The 26,152-nt window shown below is 41.0% G+C and overlaps 2 protein-coding genes across 5 annotated transcripts in view; both read left to right on the top strand.

Annotated features, from left to right (window-relative positions):
* LOC146987577 (protein FAM107B) overlaps nt 1-14,873 on the top strand; it is a 104,030-nt gene extending 89,157 nt beyond the window's left edge. Inside the window, exons 2-5 of one of the 4 annotated variants that reach the window (XM_085776802.1) lie at nt 5,702-5,820; nt 9,831-10,035; nt 11,939-12,098; nt 12,453-14,873. In XM_085776802.1, the coding sequence (XP_085632928.1) occupies nt 5,706-5,820; nt 9,831-10,035; nt 11,939-12,098; nt 12,453-12,569 (597 nt within the window). In that variant the 5' untranslated portion in view covers nt 5,702-5,705 and the 3' untranslated portion in view covers nt 12,570-14,873. Of the gene's footprint in view, nt 1-2,381; nt 2,458-5,602; nt 5,821-9,830; nt 10,036-11,938; nt 12,099-12,452 lie in introns of those variants that run through there. The other 3 variants (XM_085776804.1, XM_085776803.1, XM_085776801.1) reach the window with 3 other exon arrangements.
* A 791-nt stretch (nt 14,874-15,664) lies between these two features.
* The window catches only part of pik3c2b (phosphatidylinositol-4-phosphate 3-kinase, catalytic subunit type 2 beta), a 40,491-nt gene continuing 30,003 nt past the window's right edge, over nt 15,665-26,152 (top strand). The window contains exon 1 of the mRNA XM_085776782.1: nt 15,665-16,052. The gene's annotated coding sequence lies outside the window, so the exon portion shown is untranslated. The remainder of the gene's footprint in view (nt 16,053-26,152) is intronic.

The raw sequence follows: 26,152 nt of genomic DNA, 5'->3' as shown, positions 1-26,152 counted from the left end.
TCCTGACAGCAGGGAATACTACCGTAGTAGTATTATTACTACGACTTTCACAGTAATCATATAGAACCTAGACCTGCTTTATAATCACACTACACATGTACATTTACTTTTATATTATCATATTGGGCCTTATGTACGTTTCCTGCATATTTTTACTGCTGTGTTTATTTAATTGCAGTATTTTAAAAGAATTAGGAATCAAACAAACACACAAACAACAAATGATCCTCTTGTCCTAACAATTTACAATCTATACAAAATGGGATACATTAATTGGAATGATGTAAAGGGCCTCCATATATTTTCAAATATTTGCTAATGGGCTCTATGCACAGCTCCACCACTTCCTGAATTTAAGGCAGCTCCTTCATTTCCTGTCTTACATTATTGGACAAACTGATTAATCCAGGTGCGTCTGACCATTGTGACTACTCAGACACACCTGGATTAATCAGTTTGTCCAATAATGTAAGACAGGAAATGAAGGAGCTGCCTTAAATTCAGGAAGTGGTGGAGCTGTGCATAGAGCCCATAGTAGGCCTATATCCTTTCTACTGGAATAATTGCCACACATGTCTTACATATTCATTGAGTGTTGACTGGTCCATGAATGAAATGCAGACTTAACAGGAGTATTGTTGCCATGCAGTATTTACTTTTTACCTCGTTAAGTGACCTCAGTGCTTCCTCCTCCTCCTGTGCCTCTGGCCTGTGCAATGAGGTGGGTGTAATGTAGCTAATTGTCCAGCAGAGGTCAGACTGTCTTCAGGTCAGTTCTCCTCCTGTAGCTTAGAGGGGCGATGCTTCGGATGCCGCAGACGTAGCACAGTGTAACAACAACACACACACATTTAGTTTGTCTGTTCATGCTGTTTGCAGCACATGAAGAGTAGTGGCTGAAATGACAGTGGCCCTAAGGCATCACCTTCACCATCAATGTTGAGGACGGGTTTTGTTATGAACATATGAATTATTCCTATATTTCACTGGAGATCAAGTGTGTGTGTCATGTGTGGAGGAGTCGTACCTGTCCTCGTCTTGATGTCTGTCTCAGTTTAAATGTCCTGAACCATGAGTTAAATTACTGAGGGGCACAGTGGAGACTTCATCCTCCCCCTCCATCGCCCCCATCAGGCCTGAAGAGGTGGGAGGAGGAAGGGGGGTGTCTATGAGACAGAGAGGGCCTTGTCACCATGTTGAAGCCTGATGAGGTTTCCTAGCAACCAACACAAAGTCCATTCAGTCGGGGAGGACGCCATCCAACTGACCTGGAGTCAGACAGGAGAGGAGCAGCTGAGAAACACCCTGAGAGAGGAGGAGGAGGAGGAGGAGGAAGGAGAGAAGGAGGGAGATGGAGGGGAAATCTCAAACTCTTGCAGCTGAACGTTGTTAAAGGAACAGTCCATAATTTTAAGACTTTCTCCTTCACATCAACTCATTGGTTTCAGAAGAAACCTGCAGCCTGGACATGTGTTTCCAGGTGTTTCCAGTTGTTGGCAGAATCATTGCATATGTTTGTAAAGTGACTGTAGGGAACTGAATAATGTCTTCAGGCATCAACACTACAGCTTCACCCTTTACAGGTGGTGATTGACTGAAACACCTTTGTCACTCTGCTTACCGTAGCTGTATTTGGTTGCTGCTTAACCTGTGAACTCCTCTCCCGTTCCTGTTTGGGTTAATAACTGCTTTGTGTGTTGATGATTGTTGTGTTGAAGATTTATGTTTATTTGCCCACCACGCTGTGATAATTTATTTATTTGTTTGGATCCCCATCAGTCCCTACCAAGGTAGCAACTTCCCTTCCAGTGGTCCACTCAATTAAACATTACATCATAGTTCAATACAATAATGTGAATGTAAGATCTATAACAAAGAGAGAATAACAACGAAAACAAATATTTTCATCCCTGACCTGTATATGACAGTACATTGCTTAGCATCTGTTCAAGACAGGACGTAGAACATTTTGATTAAAAAAAATATTAAGTTGGTTTTTAAAAAATGTGATAAATTGCATATAAAATGGTGATTTATGTGTTTAAAACATGGCAAATTTGGTTTAAAAAAATTATTGTTTTTTGTTATTTTAATTTTTATTGTTAGCATTTTGTAGCTGTGTTAAGAAAAGTGTATAGATTGAATTTATTCTTAGAGTTATGGAAAACAACCTCTTGACTTGTGCCTTATATGTGGCCATTACTAAGAAAAATTGATGGTACAGGACACTTGCGATTTCAGTCAATGAAATATTTCTCATAAAACAAAGACAAGAAGTAATCGCCCTGTCCCTCCCCAATGACCAGAGTAATCTTGTGTCCTTTCTAATAATATTCGCTCTATCGTTACATGATTTGTTCTACTTCTTCTGTCTTTTCCAGAAGGCGTACAGCATCAACCATGAGCCTCCACTGAAGCAGCAGTGTGTGAAAAATGGAAAGCACCCAAATGGCAAAGGTAAGTTTGTCCCTCTCAGGTTACCATCCAGCCCAGAGAACAAAGGCGCCCTGTGGGAGGTGAAGCTGACCTGTGAATGGTTGTTCAGGCTTATCACTGCTGCCTCAGTGTGGATCGGGCTGTAATGAGCCTGTTGAGGAGCCACCGAGCCATCAGCTGCTTCCTGCTCTGATTACACCATGAGAATGTGTGAATAGTTTTCAAACTGCACGCACATTTAGAGCGGCCAATCAGGAGGCACGGGAAGTGACAGTGACGTGACCGGTTCACACAACCGGTTTATAAATAGATCATGTAGGCTGTTATGTTGATTTTCTTTAAACAAACTCTGACAACCGACAGCAGGATAGTGTTGTGTGGTGTCTCTCTCTGCTCTGGTTTTCATCTGAAAGTCCAATGAAAGGCCTTAAAGTCTGGATTTTACTACAGAAACATCCTTCTATTATCTATACTGCAGGGTTGCAGGTGGTTGGAGCCAGTCCCGGCTGATATTGTTCAAGGGCAGGGTGTAGTCAATCACAGGGCTGACATGCTGTATAGAAAAACAACCTCACACAGTCGCATTCACAGTCTGAGAGTCGCCTAGTGTGCATGCTTTGCTTTTGTCTTTGGACTGTGGGAGGAACCTGGAAACCACACAGCCACAGGGAGAACATGCAAACTCCAAACAGACTTGGGGTTTGAACCCAGAACCTTCTTGGTGTGTGAGGTAACCACTGCACCAGCGTTTCGCCCCGGAAAGATCCAAAGAAAAAACTAAAAATGACTAAACTGCTGTACTGTCCAGTCTGAATATCATTTGAGGTTGTGGAAAAATGATCAAAACTGCATATTTAGTTTCAAATCAAACTACAGAGATGATTCACAGTGAACTTTTATTCCCTTTGGGTGCACATGCGCTGATGATGGTGCAGCCTGTTGAGATTGCTCCTGCTATTTTCCTTAACAGGCTAATGAGGCTAATAAACTAGCCTCAGACTTAACAGAGAAGAGGAGAAAACTTTCCTTGTATCCTACAATCTTTATCCAATGAGGAGAGAGAACGGCATAAAGGGGCGGTCCTCTCTGTGTGTGCAGCCAAGGGATGCACGTGCATGGGGTGACGTAGGGACGAGGGCGGGGACTGCTAACTCCATCGGCTGACAAGAAGTTAGCCAAAACGACCGGATCGCTTACTTCTGCTTTAAACACACCTCCACATTTTATGTATGTACAAAACCCCCCCCCCAAAAAAAAACAATGCAATCTTGTCACTGACATGATATTACATATTTCTTCTGTTTATTCCTGTATTGTAAAACAAGAACATATCCTTAATATTTAATGTATATATACAGTATCTATCTGGTTCATGTCCATATGTATCTGTCTTGATTTATATCTTTATCAGCCATTTCATATTCTCTCTTATTTGCTGAAGGAGCAGCTGGGGATCAATCTGTTTCTGATCAAACCAGGCCATAGTTTTACACCAGTCAGCTTCAACAATGAGAGCAGTCACCTGTCTTCTTGTTGTGACTGACTGGTTTAGCACTGTTCCCAGCTCTCTCTTTAAGCTCCACCAGCTCATTCTCGTCTCCGTCCACTCACACCCTGACACACTGGCCTCTAGTCGGTGACTTGTAATCTGTCAAACTTTAAGTGTTTCTCTCTCTGCTGTCACTCAGCACTGTGTCGCATCCTCTCTGCTCACTAAAGCATGTCGGATAAAGAATCTGATCCCCGGAGGATTTGGTCCTCAGTGGTGACTGAGCTCCCGTCGTTAAGTAGCTTTGCATCCTGTAGCTCGAGAGCCTCTCTAGCTCAGAGAGAGTATCAGAGTCCCAGTCAGAGGCCCAAAAGCATTTTTCCAGGTCAAAGGTCACATTTACTCACAAACTTCAGAATTAACTATTTATCAAAGCTATTTAACTTGAAAGGTTATAGAGAAGATCCTCCGTGGCTGCAACACAGAGACACAGTTTAGTAGAAACATTAATTCAAGCACAACAATGACAAGAAATCCACAATATAGGACATTTACACACAGGCTTCAACACCAGCAGTTTCACCTCCTAGATGAGGACCGGACAGAAGAACTCAGTTCAAGGTTGATTGAAACTGAGAAAGTATTTCACATCATACATCATATTTCCTATCACAGCAGAGCAGATAATATAAACATTAACCATTAACAACCATTTAGATGACTCTTATTTACTTACTTTTACATACTGTCATTATGGGCCACTGTGGGTCCCTGTACTGACCAGTTTAAAGCTTTTTAAAGTGGTAATAATATTAATGACGATACATACATTTTGTCTCCATCAACCAGCATTCATTCAGATATTTAAATTGTTTAAATTTGATTAAATTTAGTAAAAAAAAACGTTGGTATATTTGGATAAAAATGTTATTTTGGTAATAAAAAAATGATAAATGTGACAAAAGTTTTGAAATTTGGTTAAATTTAGTCCAAAAAAGAGAAAAGAAATACAAAATGGTCATGGTCGTAAATTTGAACTTCAAAAAAATTGTTTGAATTTGTTTTTTTAAAAGAAGGCTAACAAGGAAATTGTTGCATTTGGTCAAAAACTTTTTAACCAAGCTTGGTTAAAAAGTAAACACCGGCGGTGACCACAAAAATAAACAAAACCACCTGAATCACAGGCTGAATTCAGATTATTGAAGTCAGATCTGTTCTGTTTGTGTTGATGGTCCACACTATCCAGCGCCGTGGTGAACAGCGTTGAGATCCTCCACTGGCATGAGGAGATGCAACAGAAACATGAGCTGCAGTCAAAGAAGAATAACACACGTCTGAGGTGAGGTGTCAGTGCTGCGGGATGACGACGTGTGAAGAGATGAAACTGTAGGATAGATAAATAAATCTAAATAATCACTCTTGAATATGAATCAGTTTGTGTTGGTTTTTGGCACGTTCAGACTCTACTGTCTGCTCTCTGAAAAGTGAAAACTGTGAACCTGCTGGATGTGGAAAATGAAGTGAAGGCGACAGCAGCGTGGGAAAAGGCTGAGGAGGAGAACTACAGCTTCACACAGAGAAGAAGGGGGGATTGGAGGAAGAGGAGGAGGGAAATAGAAGGAGGAGGAGTGAGAAGAAGCAAAGGAGCAGAAGGAAGAGGAGGAGGAGCGAGGGAAACACTGAGTGGATCATGTGACCTTTGTTTTTACACTGGGCATGATTCAGTCAGAGGAGAGGAGGCAGAGGAGGAGAGCTGCTGCTGCTGCTGCTGCTGAGACACATGAGGATCGTCGTCAGCGGAGCAGTAGCTGATGAGATGGATCCGATGGATCAGTGGAGGATCAGCAGCCCAGAGCAGCCGAGCTCTGCAGCCAGGGAGGGGATGGTGAAGTCGGGTAAGAACCAGGGGACTGACCCTGATCCTGGATTCTTCTTTAATTCAGCTTGTAGTGAAGTAAAATGTGTTGCACTGGTGGGTGTGTACTTCACTGTGCTGTGTGCGCACATTATTTTGTAAGATGTAGTTTTATTGTTTTTTTTTTGGGTTAAAATAGTCAGTTTGTAAGTTGTTTTCATCCTAAGGTTTAATTTGATTTCTCGATTTTTGGGTGAATTATCAGAATAGTGAGTTTTGTGTCAATTGTTTTTCGACAACTCTTTTCAAAATTTCTAGGAAGGATGCGTTGAGCTATTTTCTTAAATCAAACTGTCAAAAACCCTGGTTGAGCGTTGATAGAGATGATTTCACTGGTCATATACATCGCTCACTGCAATGATCTTGTATGTGACAAATAAACTCTCTTGAATCTTAAGCCGGTGCATATTCTCATTTGTCCAGGTCAGGTCATAGTATTTCGAGGACCAGACAAATAACTAAGTCCAGTTGCTTTCGATTTAACCTCCTTTGAAATCTCTTGAATCTTGAAACTTGTTTCTTGCAGGAATAGATTACTCAAACTAGATTTGCAAAGTGAACTACAGAACTGAGAACAATCAATGTGCAGAAAAGTGGTTTGTGAGTAAATGTTACTTAGCTATTTTCACTGATTTATTCTAAGTCTGTTGGCAGAAGTCTAATGTTTAATGTTGTGCAGTTTGATCTATGACAGTGCATGATATTTTATGAGTTTATCCTTGACTAAAATGTTAGAAACGACGGCTGCAAAAATACAACATTTAAATATAGCGATGTAAAGCAGCTTCAAAATGCAGCACTCAGTTTGCAATTAGTGTGTTTGTATGTTCATGATTTACAGTTCATGAATAATTAAAAAGTCTCATGTGTTGTGAGCAGAGTGGTGTGAACTGTTGATGAACAAGTGTGATGTTGCTGAGAGGAGTGAGAGTTCACATTAACTCCCTCGTCTGATTCTCACACAGTGAGTCATTTTACAGGTTTTATCATGGGGACAACTAGAGGAAGATGGAGTCACTGGGACTCAGCTAGGTCGCTCAGTCCTGGTCCGGTCCAGTATCTGTTGTTTTCCCCCTGGTTTGGTCCATACTCTCTGGTCTTCTAGTCCAGGTTCAGTCTTGTAATGTTCTGGTTCGGGGCTCTGGTTCAGTCCAGTGTTTTGGTCAGGGCCGTTGCTAGGAATTCTGGGCTCCCTTAAAGAATACTAAAATGGGCCCCTACCCCCTAAATTTCCAGGTTTTTTTTCTTAGACTACGTATGTATTATCATTTTTTTTATTAAGCCTACTTTGTTTTGATGCTAATGCAGCATTACTATGAGTATTAGTCAGGGTCTTATGCAGAATAAATCAGTCATACAAAGATTAGACTAGCTACTGGGGTTTTTGTGGGCCCCACTTGGCACTGGGCCCCTAGAATTATCATCACCTTTCTCCTCTATACAACGGCCCTGGTTTTGGTCTTGGTTCAGTCCAGTAGTCTCTGATGTTGCGGCTCTGGTTAAGTCCTGGTGTGCTGGTTGTATCCAGTCCACAGCAGGATGTTTTCTGCAGGATCTGATCGATCATAGCTGCAGTTTGACCTCAGACAAGTTATTTTGTCTATTGCAACATGTGGGTGTTTGACCTCAGTGTTTATGTAAGAATTCAGACTTCAACCTGCTGTGTTTGAGGAGTTATCAAATCTGTGTGTGTGTGTGTGTGTGTGTGTGTGTGTGTGTGTGTGCACACGCATGCTTGAGTGACTGAGAAATGATACAGAAAAATCTCCTCAGGATGAATGAATTAAAGAGTAAAGACATTATCTTCTGACATTACAGTGTAATCTGATCACATTTCCTGCGGCTGCTCTGGAGTCAGACAGTCTTCTTCTGCACTGATATCACACAGAGGCAGAAATAAGCTTCTCGTTGTAACCAGATAACAGGCACTCACGGGGATGTCAATACTACAGAGAGAATTTAGTTTGCACGTCCTGTCTCAAATCGATATGAAACCACACTGTATCTCAAAGTCCGTCCAGGCTTCCTGCATCAGTCCTGCTCATTTCTCCTACAGACGGTCGGCTGACTTCCCTCCTGTTGAATCATTACATCAAATTCTCAAATGAAGTTAAAGTCACAGTCTGACTCTGGCCACTTAAATCAGCTATAATATGTACTGTATATCACAGTGTAACCCGTTTTAACATCATGTTTAGGAGTCGTGTTTCGGTGACCTACAGTCAAAAACTCAAAGACGTTCAGTTCACTGAGATATAACAGTGATATATTCATGCAGCCTTGATTCAAAGTCTCCTCACTGCAGGGTTAATGTACATCTATGAGAGCAGGGTGTGGCCACCCCTCAGCCATCCACTGTTGTGCCAGTTCACGCTTAAAAAGAAATAATTCAAAGTTCAGTGCGTACAGATGAAAATTAATGAGTTCATGTTCATTTGTTGTTTTTCTTTTAAACAAATAGTCCGCCTTTCTTTTTCAATAGAACCTACTTCTACCCTCCTTCACCAAATCATTGCTGCTCCCAAGCTAAATAAATCATTGTACCTGTTGAGAATCACAGAGTTATGTTTTACACAAGCTGGGTTTCACTTGTTTTTTCATAAAACTGTTTGAAACACTCAAACAAACTTACTTCTGCAGCAGGAGACGTTATGCGGCATGCTGAAAAATGATCGTCTTGTAGTTTGTCTCTGTCTATCTATCTATCTATCTATCTATCTATCTATCTATCTATCTATCTATCTATCTATCTATCTATCTATCTATCTATCTATCTATCTATCTATCTATCTAGGTTTGTTTAATTCAGCGTTCATTGATGCACAACACTGCTTCCCCCATCACCTGAATATTAGCCTGTCTGTCCTATCCCACCCTGCTCATGGTCATATTCAGTCTGCAGCACTTTATCCACTAAATATGGTGAAAACCAGATTTTATCCCCAAAAAATATTGTTGTGTTGTGCCGTGTGTTTATCTTCTTTTTTTTTTTCTTTTTTTACTGTAAATGATCGGTAAATCCCAGACATAGAAGAACATGACACTTGACATGACAATGACAAGATACGTAGCTATACTGCATAGCAACATAGATAGCTAGATTCATTTGTCTGCTAATGGGAATTCACTTGTCCATTCAGCTTATTACAACACTTAACAGCATAATAATAAATAATACATTCATGCAACAATTTATGAGCTACTGCCAATTTGGCTGAGATGTTGTATAGTCTGATCCAAGATTCCCAATTAATTTTCTGTTCATTAACAAATCAATCACTGGACTAATGTTTCAGATTTAGTGTCAGATGGTGCAGCAGATGAGTTTATCTTGTGTAAAGAACGAAGTCATCACATTTTCCAGCTTGATAATCGTGCAGAGTTGTGACTGCATCCAACACCTCCGTCAACCAGACCTGATCAATGTCACTCTGAATGGGAACAACAGATTCCTGCACCGGGTTCAACATCTGCTCTTGTAGCAGCTGTCTCGATGCTTTTGACCTCACACAGTAGCCGTCCCCGGGTTTCTAATGGAGACGAAGCAACCACCAAACATTCAGAGCTCATTTAATTTTTCTGAAATATGAAGCAGCAGTGGATGTTGGGCTCTGGTTGCACTTGAGAAAGAGGTCATTGTGTGAAGTGAACTGTATGACATATGATCTCTGTCTCCCAGAATATCTGAGGACTCGGATCAGATGCCTTTTAATCTGTTCTTTCTTCTCCCAGACAAACGGGGACGATGGACAGAGACTCAGAGACAGAGACAGTCAGTTTAGACTATAAAACCTGAAAGCATGGACTCCTGTGTTCAAAAACATTCAGCTTCTTCCTGACAAATAACATTAGCATACATCATGACCAATGAATATCGGAGGTGTTTCCAGCGCCCCCTACAGGCCACACAACTCATTACAGCCAAAGACAAACATCCAAGCTAAGTTTCAGATGATGACAACCCAGGCCTCTCTGTCCTTGTGTCTGTAGCCTCAGCGTATGCAGACCTGCAGCAGCACCGGTCTGAGGGAGCCAACAGGAAACCGTCCCCAGTGTCCGGCTACGTCCCCCCGCCTGACTACCTGGAGGGAGACGAGGACGAGGACCTCATAAAACCCAAGAAGCTGGTGAATCCTGTCAAAGCCTCAAAAAGTCACCAAGAGCTTCACAGAGAACTGCTGGGCAGCTGCAAAAGGTACAAAGGTGTTTAGGCTACATGAGCATGTGGGGGGGACACATGAGAAATTTGTCAAAAGGACATAGGACAGAAATGATAACATTTAGAAAGTACTAAAAGTTTTGTTAGAAGATGGAAAGCTTGTGTGAGTTGGTGTTGACATTTGAGTGCATTTCAGGCAGGTGAGGGTATTTTAGCAAATTGAGGACATTGGGGAAAGTGGGGACATTTTTTGAAACAATTGAAAGCTCATAAATTCTAGGAAAGTGAGATTTATTTATTTATTTATTTTTGCAAAAGTCAGGACATCTACGCCTACGTTTCTTGCTTTTGAAAAGTTTGGATATGTTTTTGACATTTTTGAAAGTGAGCATACCTCTGGACTAACACAACAAGCCTCAAAGCATGGGCTGAGATGAAGGGACAGTGTCTCTATCTCACCTTTAAAATAAATGCATTTTCTCTGGACAATAGGGGATCTGCCGCCCTCTCATTTGTCTACTACACTCTGATGTGATATAACGAGTCATGACATCAGGATGGACTTTGAGATAAATTTGTCTCTTAGAGCAGTTTGGTCCAGATTATCGAGGGTTAATGACTTTAATCTCTTGATGCAGCTTCACATGAAAATATGTTTTCAATCTGGGCTCACGCAACATCTGCTGACTGACCCATATCACCATTTAACAGACGGCCGCTGACCAATCAGAGAGCAGTATTTTCCAGTCAGATATCTATGGTTACATGAAGAGTATCAGACTTTACTGTCGTCTGCTCTGTCTCAACTGCTGAGCTCAGACTGTGTGAAGTTTTTGATGAAGTGAACAAACGCTGCTAAGCAACAGCCTCCCACCTCACAGGCCTTCACCGCCAAGGACGCTGGGAAAGTTTTCCCATCACCTCCACACAGACTTTCATTCACTTGCACAGCTTTTTACACTGTGGTTTTATCATTCTGGAGGAATACGGATGTTGGAGGGCGACCAGGAGAACACACTGTGGAGAACATCTTCACCTGTTTGTAAATCAATGAAATCTTTGTTAAAAGCTGAACTTCACGTACTTTATGCTACGGGTGAACCTTGAGGTGGGACGCATTTGCAGAGCTTAGAAAATGGATCTGAAAATGTAAAAAGCAAAGAGAAAAAACAGACAGAAAATGCAAATGGATTGATAATTATGCAGCGGCTGCACCGATGATGCAATGTAAGGTCTTTATCATTTAGATTTCCAGCCTCCACGAAAACAACTTAGTGGGAGTTCAGTTTTCTGAGGTTAAACAAGCAAAAAAACAAAACAAAACAATAAAAATAATACATGTTTATATGAGTTTTGAATGAGATATCATGATAAAATTATTCTTTATATGTTAAGTGTTTTGAAAATTTAACATCAACTTTTGAAATTGTGTTCAACAAATGCAAGTGTCTCTCTTTTTTTACAGTATCAGATTTTTACATAATTTTATTTATTCTTTTCTTCTCTTGTTTAACTGGTTTAAATAACTGGTTTAAGTCTGGTTTACAGTGATGTGTTATGGTTGATTATAACAGACTGTCCTCTACTGGGTAAAACATGCATTGCAACATAGAAACTCACACTACTGTTCACTCATGAGCATGAGCATAAATACACACACACTCAACATAATGTTATAAACAACAACACAAACCCCTGTCAAAGGAAACACTCAACTTGAGATATGTTGTAAAGCCATTGAAGCTGGTGGTTCAGATACACAAAGATTCAAAATCTAACACCAACCATGTTCAATACATGCAACCTACCAACCTACTGACTCTTTGTGTTTGTATGTGTTTCTGCACATCTATGGACGCGTGTTGTTTGTATGCAGTAGGATCAATGCATAGGTGCAATAATATATATAATGTGTGTGTGTGTGTGTGTGTTTGCTCAGGGGCGGGGCCAGTGTGGAGATGAAGCCAGAGCTGCACAGAGTGCTGGAGTCCAGGAAAAGAGACCAGCTGATCAAACAGAGGAAACAAGAGGATGAAGCCCGAAAGAAGATTTCTCCTCTGGAGGCCGAGCTGCTGAAGAGACACAAGAAACTGGAGGAGGTAACACACGACGCCACCATCCTGATTTAACACATTAGCATGTTGAGTCCAGTCGGTTGGACTTTTTTTGAAGGTCTTCATCAAGCCATGAGGTGAAAACTTTTGGTGGCTTTAGAGTAGAAGTCACATGAATCACCAAAGTCATCCTCTGGTCAACGTAAACATCATGCAAACATCACATCCATCCAAAAGTTGTTCTGATATTTCAATGTGAGCTGAAGTGGTGGTAAAAACTTTCTGGATTTGTCACATAAAAAAGAAACCACTCATGTTTCTCATGTTGCAGTGCATGATATGAACAAAAATGAGTGGGTAGATAAATGTTGTTCATGTTCTGTTGTCTTGGTGTTGCAGCTGGAGAAGCAGCAGGAGAGGGAGCAGGAGGAGAACCTCAGAGCCCCAGAGTTTGTCAAAGTAAAGGAGAACCTGAGACGGACATCTTTTCACAGTAAAGAGGAGAAGGAGGTGTAGAGGCTCGACCTCCGTTGTCCAGGAGACAGCGAACTGAGAACCGGAGAGTCCACATGTTTGCAGGACATGGAGAGGACACACTGAAAAGACACTGAGGACACACTTCCCAGATGTTGGACAGAGCAACTGTGATGTCTCTTAAGAGACGAGTTGAAAATGCGACACATAACAAACTGCTATCTCAGGTAAACCCACCTGAAACAGGTACAGGCTCCTACTAGTATTTGACCTCTTCTGTGTTGGACACTTGGTACGTGATGGACGGTCTCCATGGATCTGCTCAACAACTGAAGGACAGAAAGATGTTAGAGATCCTGTAGATTTGAATAATTATCAGCAACTGTTGGATGAAATTCAAAAACTTTTGACAAATCACAAGATGTTCAATCAACGTTACGGTGACACGTGAGGACTTACTTTAGATGTCGCTTCTTCTTGTGTAAGAAAATAACTACTTTGTTGATGGAAAGTCTTCAGTAAAAATTATGCACATAAAAGTTTTATGGGAGACAACAGCCAAGACTCCCATGATGCATTTAGGCACTTATATAACATGAGATGTTGGAGTCAGGTGAGATTTACAGTTGAATTAGATTCTGCTGTGAGACAAGTGACAAAGATCTGCGGCTGTGGAGCCATGTCATGTTTCTATGCCAATGACAGCTAAGGCTCATGGGTACTGTAGTATTTAGACCTGTTCACCAAGATCTCAACAAAACTGAAATAAATCAAATTGGTGTCAGAAAAAAGCTCAAACCGAAAAAGGAATAGCCTAACACATGAGAAACCTGAAGCTTCTTGCATTTCACAGCTATTACAAGACAAGATGTTAAGATACAAGATTTTGTTATTACAAAATAATTTATAAGTAGGACAAGATACGGAAGTAATAGAAAGTATCTAAATGATTGAATAATTCATATCTCAATAACAATAATAAGAACTTAATCTTGATCAATCATAATCACAACCCTAATTTGGTTGTATTTTGTAATACAATGACAATAAAGTCTCTAAAAAAATCTTCTATCTTCTGTTTTGTAATGAGGAGTTGTGAAATTAGTCTTGTAATTACAAGACAATATTTATGTCCAATTATGAAAAAGCTCAACATAATTATGAATATTGTTTTTGTAATTACAAGATGCTAAAATGTATTTATGACATGAAGTATGTAAAGATTTTTATTTAGTTCTAATTGTTTTATGGGATTTGCTATTATCAACAGATGCAAATTAGAAGAGTACTACAGTCACACAAGAAAAGAGTTTTTCTTCAAGATCATATCGTGTAAGCAGGTGAAACCTATTTGATTATTGTAATTAATGTGTCTTGTAACTACAAGAACATGTTCAAAAAGCAGGAAGGTTGCACTCATCAGGACTTTATCCAGAAGCTCCGAATGGTGAAGACAATGAAAAATTTTGTATGAACAAACTGAACTTGTGCCTAAAGATATAGATTTCATGGGTCAAACTCAAGCTGCATTATAACCAAGGTTTTATTATTGTATCACATTCATAATAACATCCATAGAAAGTTTTAGACTGCTTTATTTGTATGACTCAATAAACTCAATGAACAATACGCTTATTATTTATATACAACAAAGGCTTAATTACATTAATCTGATGATCCTATGTTTTATTATTACAAAATTCATTTTTTTCTTGTAATAACAAGATGTTAATAATTATGCATAATCATTACACATCACCTACAAGGTCAAACTCTACACCTCAAGTTACTGTTCTTGTATATTATTATTATGATACAAGTTAAATAAATGAGAAATAGATTAATGAATTATTCAGGGGAATACAACATCTTTTTGACCAAGAAGTCAGCTAATTGATATTCAGCTGAACCACAAAAAGTTTTTGTTTCTGATACTGAAAATGTGATGACAATTCAACGGGTGAACAAGAAGGGATTGTGTGATGTGTATTCAAGAAAGAATAAAGTGAATCAGAATTGGTTACCGGGGATACGAGGCCTTTGATGTTAATATGATTGGATGTATCAGAAATATCCTCCTCTCACAGGTCACATTAAAATGTAACTGAAGCCTTATGTCGGTCATAGTCAACTGTACAATCACTGAAATCACTTAGACTTTCACTTTGTAAACAATGAAGATTAAAAACTAACCGAATTAATTTTGTTTTCTGACTTTGTTATGTTTTCTTTATGTGGTTTTTATAGAGAGAGTTTGTTCTGAACATGTTCAGACTCAGCTAAATAAAACCAGAAAAAGACAAAGAAAAGTATCAACAATGAGAAGAAATAAAGGACTAATCCTTCGGGCTTGTTGCTTTATTATTAGGGAAATATTTCATTATAACAAATGAAACAACATCAAACACTATAGGCTACACATTTGCTATAGCTTTTATAAACTGAAGCATGTTGAATGTAAGGCCTACTAAATTATTTAAATGCCCACATTTTTTTTTAGTTCAGTAGCCTATATAAGTTGTAAGAGTTGTAAGGTTTTACAGTTTTAATTAATCTTTACATATTTTATTAGAACATAATTTTCGGATTTGTTTTTTCAAAAAGGATACACACTTTTTTTTGCAAGTGCAACCCTGTAATGAAGGTTTATTCCACCAGGTGTCGCTGTCCGTCATCTTTCGTCCATGAACTGAAGCTCAGTTTTCTTGCAGTCAAGTCACAGACATTATATTAGTTTTGATCTATGGTTTTGATATAGCCTCATGTTTTATTTTATAGGCTGTATTTTATTTTATTCTGAAATAAGTTTTGATGCTATCTAGCCAATTAAGTTAACTCGATGCTACTCTTCATTTACATAATAATAATAATAAAAAAAACACACACAAATAAAAGGTCGAAGCAGCCTCAGGAAACGTAACCATTTATCTCATCTCGTCCCTGTATGAATTGATTTTATTTTGTTTAGTATTTGTTACACTCAAAGTTGAGCATGGTCATGCCTGGTGTAGAAAGAGGACAGCTGTCGCACTTATCTTAATCTGGCCCACACATGATGACAACAATGAGATAGGGTTGAAATTTCTTTGGGGAAAAGCTGGTTTTATTTTGAAGCCGTGGCCGGAAGCTGTGTGTGCTTGTACCGGCTGACTTGGAGGCGCTGGTCCGCTGCTGCTGCCGAGGAGAGGCTGACGCAAAGCCGCGACCACCGCCAGGGACCAGGCTGGAGCATCCGGACCGCCTCGCACCGTGTGCTGCTGCTGCTGCTGCTGCTGCTGCTGCTGCTGCTGCTGCATTGTTCAGCCGTCAACAGAGGCTGACACAGCGGGGCCGGGGGTCCGGTTCTACCGCCTGAATGTGAGGAGGATACCGCCCGGACCGGCGACCGCAGCCCGTGCATGTGTTTGGATATATCGCATCGACCAGGGATCGGCAGCCAGCGGGATCGATGTAATCATTTTTGGCAGTAAAAGTAAACCGCTTTAAAATGGCAACCGCCGCCCGCCCCCGGCGACCATAGAGCAGGTAAGAAGACGCAGCTGCAGCGGCGACCCCAGCACCGAGGGTCCGGCATGGTGGTGTGTTTGTGTCCGAGGAGGACGGTGAAGTTCAGGTCTGGTTTCTCAGCCTGCGCTGCTTCAGGAGACCTGCCTTTTTTTTTTTGGAGGGAAGGTCAAACCAAAGTCCATTCAGATACCCGACAATTTAAACAACCCCGGTGTTTGGTGAGCTTGTTTTCCTGCTGGGACACGGCTGATAAATCCCTGCACATGGGTTTGATCTGCAGGTTAATTCGGCGCACGTGTAATTCAACCAAAAGGAGTAAAATTGCAGTAGGCTAGATTTTATTCCAGGTTTCTGAGTGGTTCAGGCTGTTTGCCACCGCCCTCCGTGGCAGGCTGCGGTGGAAAAACCCCGGTAAGAAATAAAACGTTTAAAAGTTTACAGTATTTATTAGAAAAGTAAACAGCGAGTGGATGTAGGCCAACAACACATGTGTCATTTTGCATAAAGCAGCAATGTCGCTTCTAACATCCATGTCAGCCGGTGTGGACGATGGGCCGGTGAGGAGGAGGCCACGTTAAAGTGTCGGTTTTGTGAATGGAGTCTGGTTTGACGGTGTGTCCATGGGACTGGGCAGTGTGCTGGCTGAAAACATTGCAGCAGACAGTCGGGAGGCTGCTGGCAGCTGCAGCAGCAGCAGGAGCAGCTGTCACAGGGATGTTCACACACATTTCCACTCTGATAATTCTCCCATTCACTTCAAATTTAATGACTTCTGTCACCTGTTTCTCTCTCTCTCTCCCAGTCTGAGCCCTGCGCTTCTGCACTTACAGCTACATCTAAATGATAGGCCTATATTTACCGTAAACAACGACAAACAGACAAGCATGTAGACCGCTCACTTGTCAGTCATTTTTCTATGACGTCATACACACCTGTCTGAGGCAAAGGGAGATGGATGAAACACATCTGCTGCCACTGACACACTTTTTTAACATGGGTATTATGAAAAGATGAATATTCATTCCCTGCAGTCAGATATGACAAACCAGACTTGAGTGAATGAATCAATGCCTTGCTCAAGGGCAGATTCAATACACGTGGTTGTTGGAGGGAATTAACTGTTGTGTGATCATGTTTTAAAAAAAATAAATAAAAAAAATTATGAAGATTACAAATTCTCAGTGTGAGTCATTGAATGGCTCACACTGAGCCAGGTTGGGTAGTCACTACTTCAGTCAAACTATAGTGGACTTAGCTCCTGTTTGCAGTAAGTGGATTTTGTAGATACTGAGAAAAACTTGATTTGGTTTTTTTTACATGATTACTCAAAATGGAGCTCTGCAGCCTCCATCATCTGATTTCTTAAAAAAACGGGTTTCTTTATGGAGATTTGTTGTGGACAGACATCTGAGATGATGACATCCTCAGGAAGTGGAAGTCACACTGTTCTGTTGGAGTTTGATCAGATTGAATTAGCGCTGCTGATCTCCATGATCTGTGTCACAGCTGCTGCTGCAGCTCCAGCTGTTGACAAACAGGAAAACCTCTGCACCATGTAGACGGCTCAGTTTTAAAACTGTGACCCTTTTCCAGCCACCTAGTTTGTCTTGATAACTCATTAAAACAGTCATCGACTAATCTGTTGACAGACTGCTCAAACCCTCAGTGTGTGTGTACAGTAAAGGAAGGTAGTGTTTTATCAGTACAGGCAAAATACACAGTTGTTACAACTCAGTCTACAGTCTTATCAGTAAATTTAACAGTTAGATCACCGGTGTGATGACGTACTGAGAATAAACAGTGTCATAGTCCAGTGGCGCCGCCAGGATTCAATTTCAATGTACGCACAGAAACGGCAAATAGGCTGCAACAATTTTTTTTTCGGGGGGGGGGGGGGAGGGAGGGTCGCTGTGCCCATCATGCCACGTAGCAATGGGACTTGTCATAATATACTGCACAACTGAAAATATTGTTGCGACCCCGCAGTAATGTTGTTGTGATGTTTAAGTTGTGTGATTCCTGACTGACTGTGAATGTGTACGGGCAGGTAGGGTATGGTTGGATGAGAAGCTGAGGGGCCGGGGTGAGTGTGAGGAAGACAGTGTGTGTAGGTGAGTGAGGAGGAGCAGAGGAAAAAGTGAGAGAGCTGTCAGATAAGTTTGTGTTATGTTGTTGTAGTTACGTCGGGTCGGACGCTACAATATCAATAACAACATGTGCTTAACATAGACGTCGGACGCGAAATAGCCGCGGAGCGGAGCCAGTTTCCTTTCGGTGCCGTTAACCGACTGTGCCAGATGCGCCAGAGCGCGCACCTCTGTGCCAGGCTCGCGCTCTGCAGCGGTTTGTGTTGATTCATCTTAACAGAGCGCGTGAGAGATTAACACACACAGGCTACACACATACGGGTTACACATACCCACAGACACACAGCTGATGGGCCGAGGCTCCCCCAGTGGGGGCTCAACCTGGAATCGGCACTTATGAGTCCATAATCGCGGTGCAGACGAGTGAGTTTGGAGCTAGAGAGGAGAGACCTTCATTATCGCTGCTCTGCTGCGTGTTTGTGATCGTGGGTTTGGATCTCTTTTTTTTTTTTAAATGCCTGGAAAAGGCTCAACTGTCTTTTTGACATTTCTATACTGGACCGGGCGTAATCATCACATAGCGGTAGTGTAATAGGCGCCAGAAATCAAAAAGAGACAGATGACATGATGTAAACGACAATCACTGGCTTTTACGTTAGGCTTCCACTGATTGGTTTAACAATCAATGAACTCAGCACGTTTAGCCTGTTACAAACAACAAGCGTCTTTATCACACCCGCTCAAAATAAACAAAATTGCTTCTTTTTTTTTCCACCTATGAAAAAAATTGTACGCACAGTGCGTACAGGATTCCGGCTGGCGGCGCCACTGTCATAGTCTGTGGGTGTGTCTCTGTTCATCAGGTACAGTCATAATGTTTGATTATTAATCCATTCTGGCTTCGATCACAGGTCAGAGTCTGTGAGTCTGTGTGTCCTTGAAGGTTCAGTGTAGCACGCAGTCCTTTTTCCACTTGGAAAAATGCTTAAGCAGGCATCAGTCAACCATACACAACACTGAGGAATCAGTATGGATGGTGAACCCTTCACTAGATTGGTCACAATTATTAGTTCGAGGGGATATCAGGTCACATTAGTTTGGGTTTATATCAGAATCAAAAGGAATGGGAGTGTGCTAGGATGAATGTGTCAGTGGGAGTAGGTACCAGTCAGGGATGACATCATTTCCAGTAAATCTCCCAGCCGCAGTCGTCCAGGATAAAATCAGCCATGCGTATGTTTAAAGTTCATATTAGACGTGGGAGTTGGAGTAACATATTGACTTTGAGGGTTTGTCAGCGCAGGTGTAGAAATCAGCTGCTCAGTTTTTGCTGATGCAGGACCAGTGTTTGTAATTTGATCAGTGACTCTCAGTCTCACCTGAGCAAATAGGACAGTTGACCATAGCTATGCATGTTCAAGGACAACAGAACCCTTTGTGGCGTACAAAGGTGTTTTTCATCACTGCAGATAAATCAATACCCGAGCATCTGCTGAAATACTCGACAAAAACATGCAATACTTCTTTTGTTGCTTGTTTTGCTAAGTGAACAACCAGCTTCTCTCTCAATGTTGCATAGAAATATGCACTGACAATAAAGTCTCTGTCTCATTCTCTGTATTCTCAATAATTATGGTTATGAAATGACCGTTTGTTTCATCGTCACAGTTAGGCTACACTAAACGTGCTAAATGCTTGCTGTCTCAACATGTGCGACAACATTGTGGCATTGTGTGCTGTGATAAAACTGCACATTTCAAAGTGACCTTTTATGGCACACCTGTGCAGTAATCATGCTGCTGCACCGTGTAATCAGCAACTTGATATGCTACACCTGCCACATTTCCGCCACACCAGCGTTAGCTACAGGCTAGCAGCACCGTTAATTACAGTGACATTAACAACACTAACATTAGCTACAGTGCCAACAATTACAGTAGTATTAGCTTCAGTAGAATTAGTTACAGTGGCATTAGTTTCAGTAGCATTAGTCACAGCGACATTACAGTACCTGCAGCTGTAAGATTAGTTACAGTGGCATTAGCTGCAGTAGCATTAGTTACAGTGGCATTAGTTGTAGTAGCATTAGCTGCGCTGACATTAGCTGTACATACCTAGCTGACTTGCATAACTTCATATATGTCATGGTCCGCTGTTTCTTTTCTGTGGTGCAGAAATGAAAATCTTCTCTTGCAGGGAAGTCGTCCCTCTTTCGTAAAGTAGAAATCTCACCTTTGGAAGATATAGCTCGGGCCTATCATCTGTATGTCACCATCCAATCCTTATATAAAGCAGCTCAATCAGGGAGTACACTGCTGCACTACAGAGGCCTGGTTTGGAGACAGCAGGGCCTCAGACTACTGTACTGAACAGAGGATATGACGGAGCGCGCTATGAAAAAGAAGAAAGTCGTCATTGTGAAGTCTTTTGTCTGGTAGGAGTGAAACAAAGTCATATAAACCCACATTATCTTGTCGCTCGGTCACAGACTCTTCTCTCAGGCTGCTGAAGGTCAGAGTTGACAGTATTTTACAGACTCAGCCTTTGAGCTCATCGTCTGTCACAGCTGTAATCCTGGGCTGTTTGACAGATTTTCATTTCGCTTTGAAGACTTTGAACGACTCAGGTTTTTATGTGCATGATCAATGTGGCGCACAGAGCCTGAGTGGAAACACTGGAAACGAGTCTAAATATCTGCTTCCTGTTGTGTTAACAGTAGCCGAGAGGATGAAACACACTTGAAAGAATAAACGCTGACGAGGAGAGACTGGACATTTCCTCACATGAGTCCATGAAACAAACAGAGATGTCAGATTTCCATCATGTTTTCCACGTGGCTTTCCATCGGCTGAGCTTGCCTGCAGCTTCTCTCTTTGACCTCATCTTCCTCTGCAGTGATTTAATGGCAGCAACTTGAAAATCGGCTCCATTAGTCTGAACAATATGCAAGAAATCCAAATTGTAATATTTTGGCAGATATTATGTTTGTGTTATGAAAGCTGATTTCGGTTGATGGGTAATTTTTCAGAAGAATAATGATGATGTGATTTGGGTTCAGTCTTGTGCCAAACAGGGTTGGGTTAGGCTTACTGTTCCTTTGTGTCTGAGGATATGATCTTTAGTCTGTAGTCGTCTCTGTAGCACCATTCTTCAGTTATGGCGTGTTATGGCACATTTTACCTTCAACAAAAAAGTTGCAGCTCTTACAGTTTGGATATTGCACTTGACCATATTGTAATTTTGATAAAGTTTTTATTGAAACCCGAGTCAGTTTGTCACCACTGCTTTGTTTACACATAAATAACTAGAGACCAGCTGACGACTTCAGTTGATGTGGGACAATTACTCAGATTTCGTTATTTCTTTCACGTTTGAGTGAAAAAGACACAGAAATTAGCCCAGAACAATAATTTTTAAGACTTTGAGTCGTTGTAAAATAATTATTCAATTGATTATGACTAAACATCCGAACATATACGAACATTTTCATATATCTTCTGTTACTAGCATTTTATGATTTGTCCAGTTTACAGTGGAGTTTGTGTTGGAAGTAGGGGTGCAATGCACGTGTTACAAATGTGTCACACAAAGACAGAGATTAACGCATGAAGAACAATGAAAATGGCCTCCAGAGGGTTAATAGTTCAGCTCTAATCTCGGCTCAGACTAGCAGCAGCTTTTATAGACTTGACTCATCTCTTACTTTGGACCATTTTCTGTAAACTCTGTTAAAATCTGAGCTCCATCTGGATGAAACCAGACATGTGTGTGTTGATGACAGTGGGCGGGCGTTTTGGAGGGTGACAGCGATCCCACCCCCACTTTGTGGGTCTCGGGGGGGTTCGCCAGTGAAAGTCTGACCTCGATCACATGACACACTGACATCAGCTCTTTGTTCTCTCCTCCGCCCTCTGATTGAAAGGGTATAGTCTGTGTGGTGGGGGGTTGTTTTTAGACAGACTGGGCTCTCTTCTCGTTCTGATGAGTCTGTCTGACGTCCACAAACACTGTCATATCTGAAACACCCAGCTGTGCCTCAACATTTACAAGGGCATCACCAATGCCACTTTTTCAGACTGAGTACAAGTACTTACATTGAGTAGTTAATACGAGTACATACAAATACCAGTCTAACAATGTCTTTGAAAACATGTTTTCTTTTCCAAACTTTCTAACTGTAATAAATACAACATAACATTATATGCTATAGCTAACAATTTAACATTTCAAACATGGCACCGCACTGGGTTTTGTTTTTCTGTATGACATACAGCTTTTTTTGTGTGTGTTCCTGATCAAACACACTGACGTTCAGTAACTCTACATTTTAGGCTTTTTTTGTTTGTTTGTTTGGAAAAGAAAAGTGAGAAGGATTAGTAATTTACAGTCAGCAGCACAGAGTTCGCTCTAATTGTTAGTGTATTTTAGGTTTTTGGTTCTTACTGTGTCCCTCAATGCTTCTGTGTTGTCAGCTTTGCTGTTTTAACACAGTGGTGAAGTCCAGTTTTAGGTTGGTGCTGGTGTTGCTAACTGCTTTAATGTGGGAGTGGGAGTGGACAGTCTGTTGTGCTTGGTGTTTACTCTAACCAGTCATTGCACTGATGTCAGACCTGCTCATACAGACAGAGGTCAGTGGAGAGAGACTCCAGACTCCAGATCATCCTGAATTTCAAATAACTACAAAATACAAAGTGAAGTTCTGGCGCCTGTTTTCTCTCTTGGTTCGGAGCTTTATTTTGGATGGACACCAGAGTTGAGGACGTCACAGCCCTCCTTCTACATTTTCAAATGACCTTTTCCAACTCTCTTTCACTTAGGCCCAACCCAACAGCTTCCTCGCTGACATCATGCTAGTGGGGAAGCTGTACCAAATACTCAGTGTTTGATACTTCCATGATCTCAAATTGACTATTTTTCACACTAAACTAAACTTTGAGTTTAAGATAGAACAAGATATCTGGAGACATGATGCTGAGGTTTATTCTTTGCTTCTACATGTATATGTTTGTTAATATACAGAAAATTGCATGATATTGTTTCAAATAATTAATGGATCATTAGATGTTCAGTTACAGACAAGAGAAAATTCAATGAAGCTAAAACAATGAATAAGTTATCAAAACAGTTAATGGAGTAGGTTGATCAACTAAATTGATTCAAATGCAATTCAAGTAATCAACACATCGATAAACTGGGGATGTGAATAATCCACCAGTCCTCAGCTGTTTCTCACAGTTTGACTGTAAATTCAAACATCCTGCACCGTTCCTGTTGGTCCAGTACAGCCCAACCAGTCCGACCAGTTCTCTGTCCACACCGCTATCTGATGTGTGTTAGCATGTGTAAAACTGGGCCACAGCTGGTTTGTGGAGTGTCTGTCAGGGTTTATCTGTCTCTGTGGGGTGTTGGTGTCATCTCCTCTCTTCCCAGCAGCCTCTGCTCTGTCCCTCCCCACCCCCAACACTGCTGCGTGTGTGTCGATCATGACCCTCGGGGGGTTTAAGAAGCCGCAGACTGTCTGATGGGCTGATTACACACTGACACATTTGAATCCCTCACATGAAGGACATTCTGGCCATCTCATCGGGTTTCAATGAAAATTACTCTGAATTACAGTGAACTTTGTGGGAGGCGGAGCCTAAAGACGCTAAAGACGTTACATTTCCCTGCCTGATGGTCCGAAGATCTGATATGTTGAGATTATATCAGAGGGCGATTGTTCAGATTAGTTGATGAAGGCTCGCATGAGGTTGTTTGACAGCTGATCAAACATCAGACAGCTCATTGTGGTCGGACAGGACTTTCCTCTATTTTCAGATTTTCAGTTAAACAAAACATATATACACTTACAACACCAAATTTCTCCCCTGACCTGTATACACCCTGATAAACTGAGGAAGACCCTGATCAAAAACGGTTGGACATTTTTGAGAAAAAAAAGAGGCAATGTAGCATCCTGACAATCATGTATCTGTGATGTAACCTTGCTATATCACATTGGCTATGAGAGTTGGAAAGGCGGCCATTTGGCTCAACAGGGCTGCAAAATCTCAAGAAAGGTGTAATATTCTTTTCTTAGTCATTGTCAATGTGATCTCTTCAATTAGAAAACACTGCTGGGATAGCCTGCTTATGACTTATGTGGAGAGTTGATTCTCTATCTGTGTGTCTGTCTCTTTCTCTCTCTCTCTTTCTTAAATCTGTCTTATCATGTTTGTTGTTGTTGATATGGACCAATTATTGTGTCTGCAATAAAGATTAATAATTGGAGTACAACTATTCATTTGCAGAAATCTGCAACAGGGAGATGGGAATCTGATTTGCCACATCATTGCTATAAATGCACTTCCTGACAGTGAATCCTCTCGGGGTTTAAATGTGCACTAATGGTTGTAAAGTTCTCCAGTAAGCAGATTTGTGGTTTTAATGGGAAGGTAAATTAGTTTTGCCATAATGTCACTCAGGTCAAACCAGAATGAACAAGCCCTTGTCTGTACCATGTTGGATATCTCTGATTAATATAAACAGGGCTCCAGACTAACTTTTTTTCACTATAGGAGCACACTGGCCCCTAACTTAAAATTTTAGGGGCGCAAGCAGAAAATTTCCTTTTCTTTCATGATGCTCACCCACATTCTTTCAGTCTCCTCTTACATGTTTCACCAGTGTTAAAAAAACCCCCAGATTTATCTGGTTTCACATGTGCAAGTAGATTAAACATTTACTTGCACTGTCTCAAATTTTAGGGGCAGTTTGGAGCCCTGATAAATGCAGACCCTGTGGTGAAATATAGATTTAATGAATAAAATTAGAGTGGATCAAATCTCTTCCTAGACTTGCAATTTTGGCTTTTGTGACAGACATCATATATTTATGGTATTTGACTGAGATATTCAAAGAGGTTTCGCTGACATGTCAGTAGTCACATTGTTAAAAGACAAATATTAACAAAGAGTAAGTGTCAGTCAGGTCGATCATGATCAGTAGTTGCAGTTCTGTTTGACCCAAGTCAAAGACAGAGGAGCTGGTCAGGGAGCAGCGACCCGTCAGATTACTAAATAATGATCAATGTTTGTCCTGCTCATGCTTGTTGTGGTGTAGATATGTTGAATTAGCTGTAGTTGAAACAGCCGTTTTCTTTATTTATGCAATAGTTCCTAATAGCCCGGCAGTTGTGCAGTAATACACTGATGGTGTTTCTCTGCAGTTATTTTTCCTGCATCCTCACAGTTTGATTTCCTCTGTGTTTCATCGCTTCCTCCTCATTGTGTTTCTGTGTTTCCTTCCTTCCTTCCTTCCTTCACACGCAGCAGACACACTCAGGTTCTGTCGGTCAGTTCCTGATCCAGTCTCCGCTGGGCTTCTGTGGGAGTTTGGGTGAAAGTTTATACTGGGACGACGACAGCAGAGATGTTTCAGTCTGACAGACACGCTCTGCTGTCAGTAGCACTGAGGATGAGGAGGCTGAAGACTGAACCTCACTGTATCTGACTGGGTGTGTCATGAATCATCCTGACGTCAGATTTAACACCGAAGTTGAGGTTATGTAATAATAACTTGTAGGAGAAATTCAGATTTGACCAGTTTTTGTCCGAACAGTTTGTTTTGAAATCTGGTTTGATATGACTCCATCATCATGTTGAAACTGGAAAATTGGTTATTTGGAAGTGAAATGGTTGAGTTTTACTTGATCAGTCATGTTCTGTTAAATTTTAGGTAGGTCACCCCTTGTGTTATGGTTGTGTCAAAGTGACAGTTCACCTGAGAAGAAATAATATGCCAGAAAAATATAGTGAAGAAGACTTTGATATGTCATGACTTTGGGGCCTGACTGTTCAATCTGTTTCAGTTTAATTTAGAAATGATGTCCTTGTGTTGGTCGATCCACTAGAGAAAAATAACATCAGTAGTTTACTGCAGTGCTGAACTGAACCCGTTTCAAATAATAAAAGTTATTTATTGCTTAAACAGTGAAATATCAGCGCCGGACCCAAAAAACTACACATTTCTTACATTAACAGTAATCAGGAG

Source organism: Trachurus japonicus, chromosome 5 (genome assembly GCF_045865225.1).
Source record: "Trachurus japonicus isolate A0001 chromosome 5, Traja_1.0".
NCBI classification, from domain to species: domain Eukaryota; kingdom Metazoa; phylum Chordata; class Actinopteri; order Carangiformes; family Carangidae; genus Trachurus; species Trachurus japonicus.
Note: the sequence above shows the minus strand (reverse complement) of the source record. Positions and strands in the feature narration are given on the sequence as shown.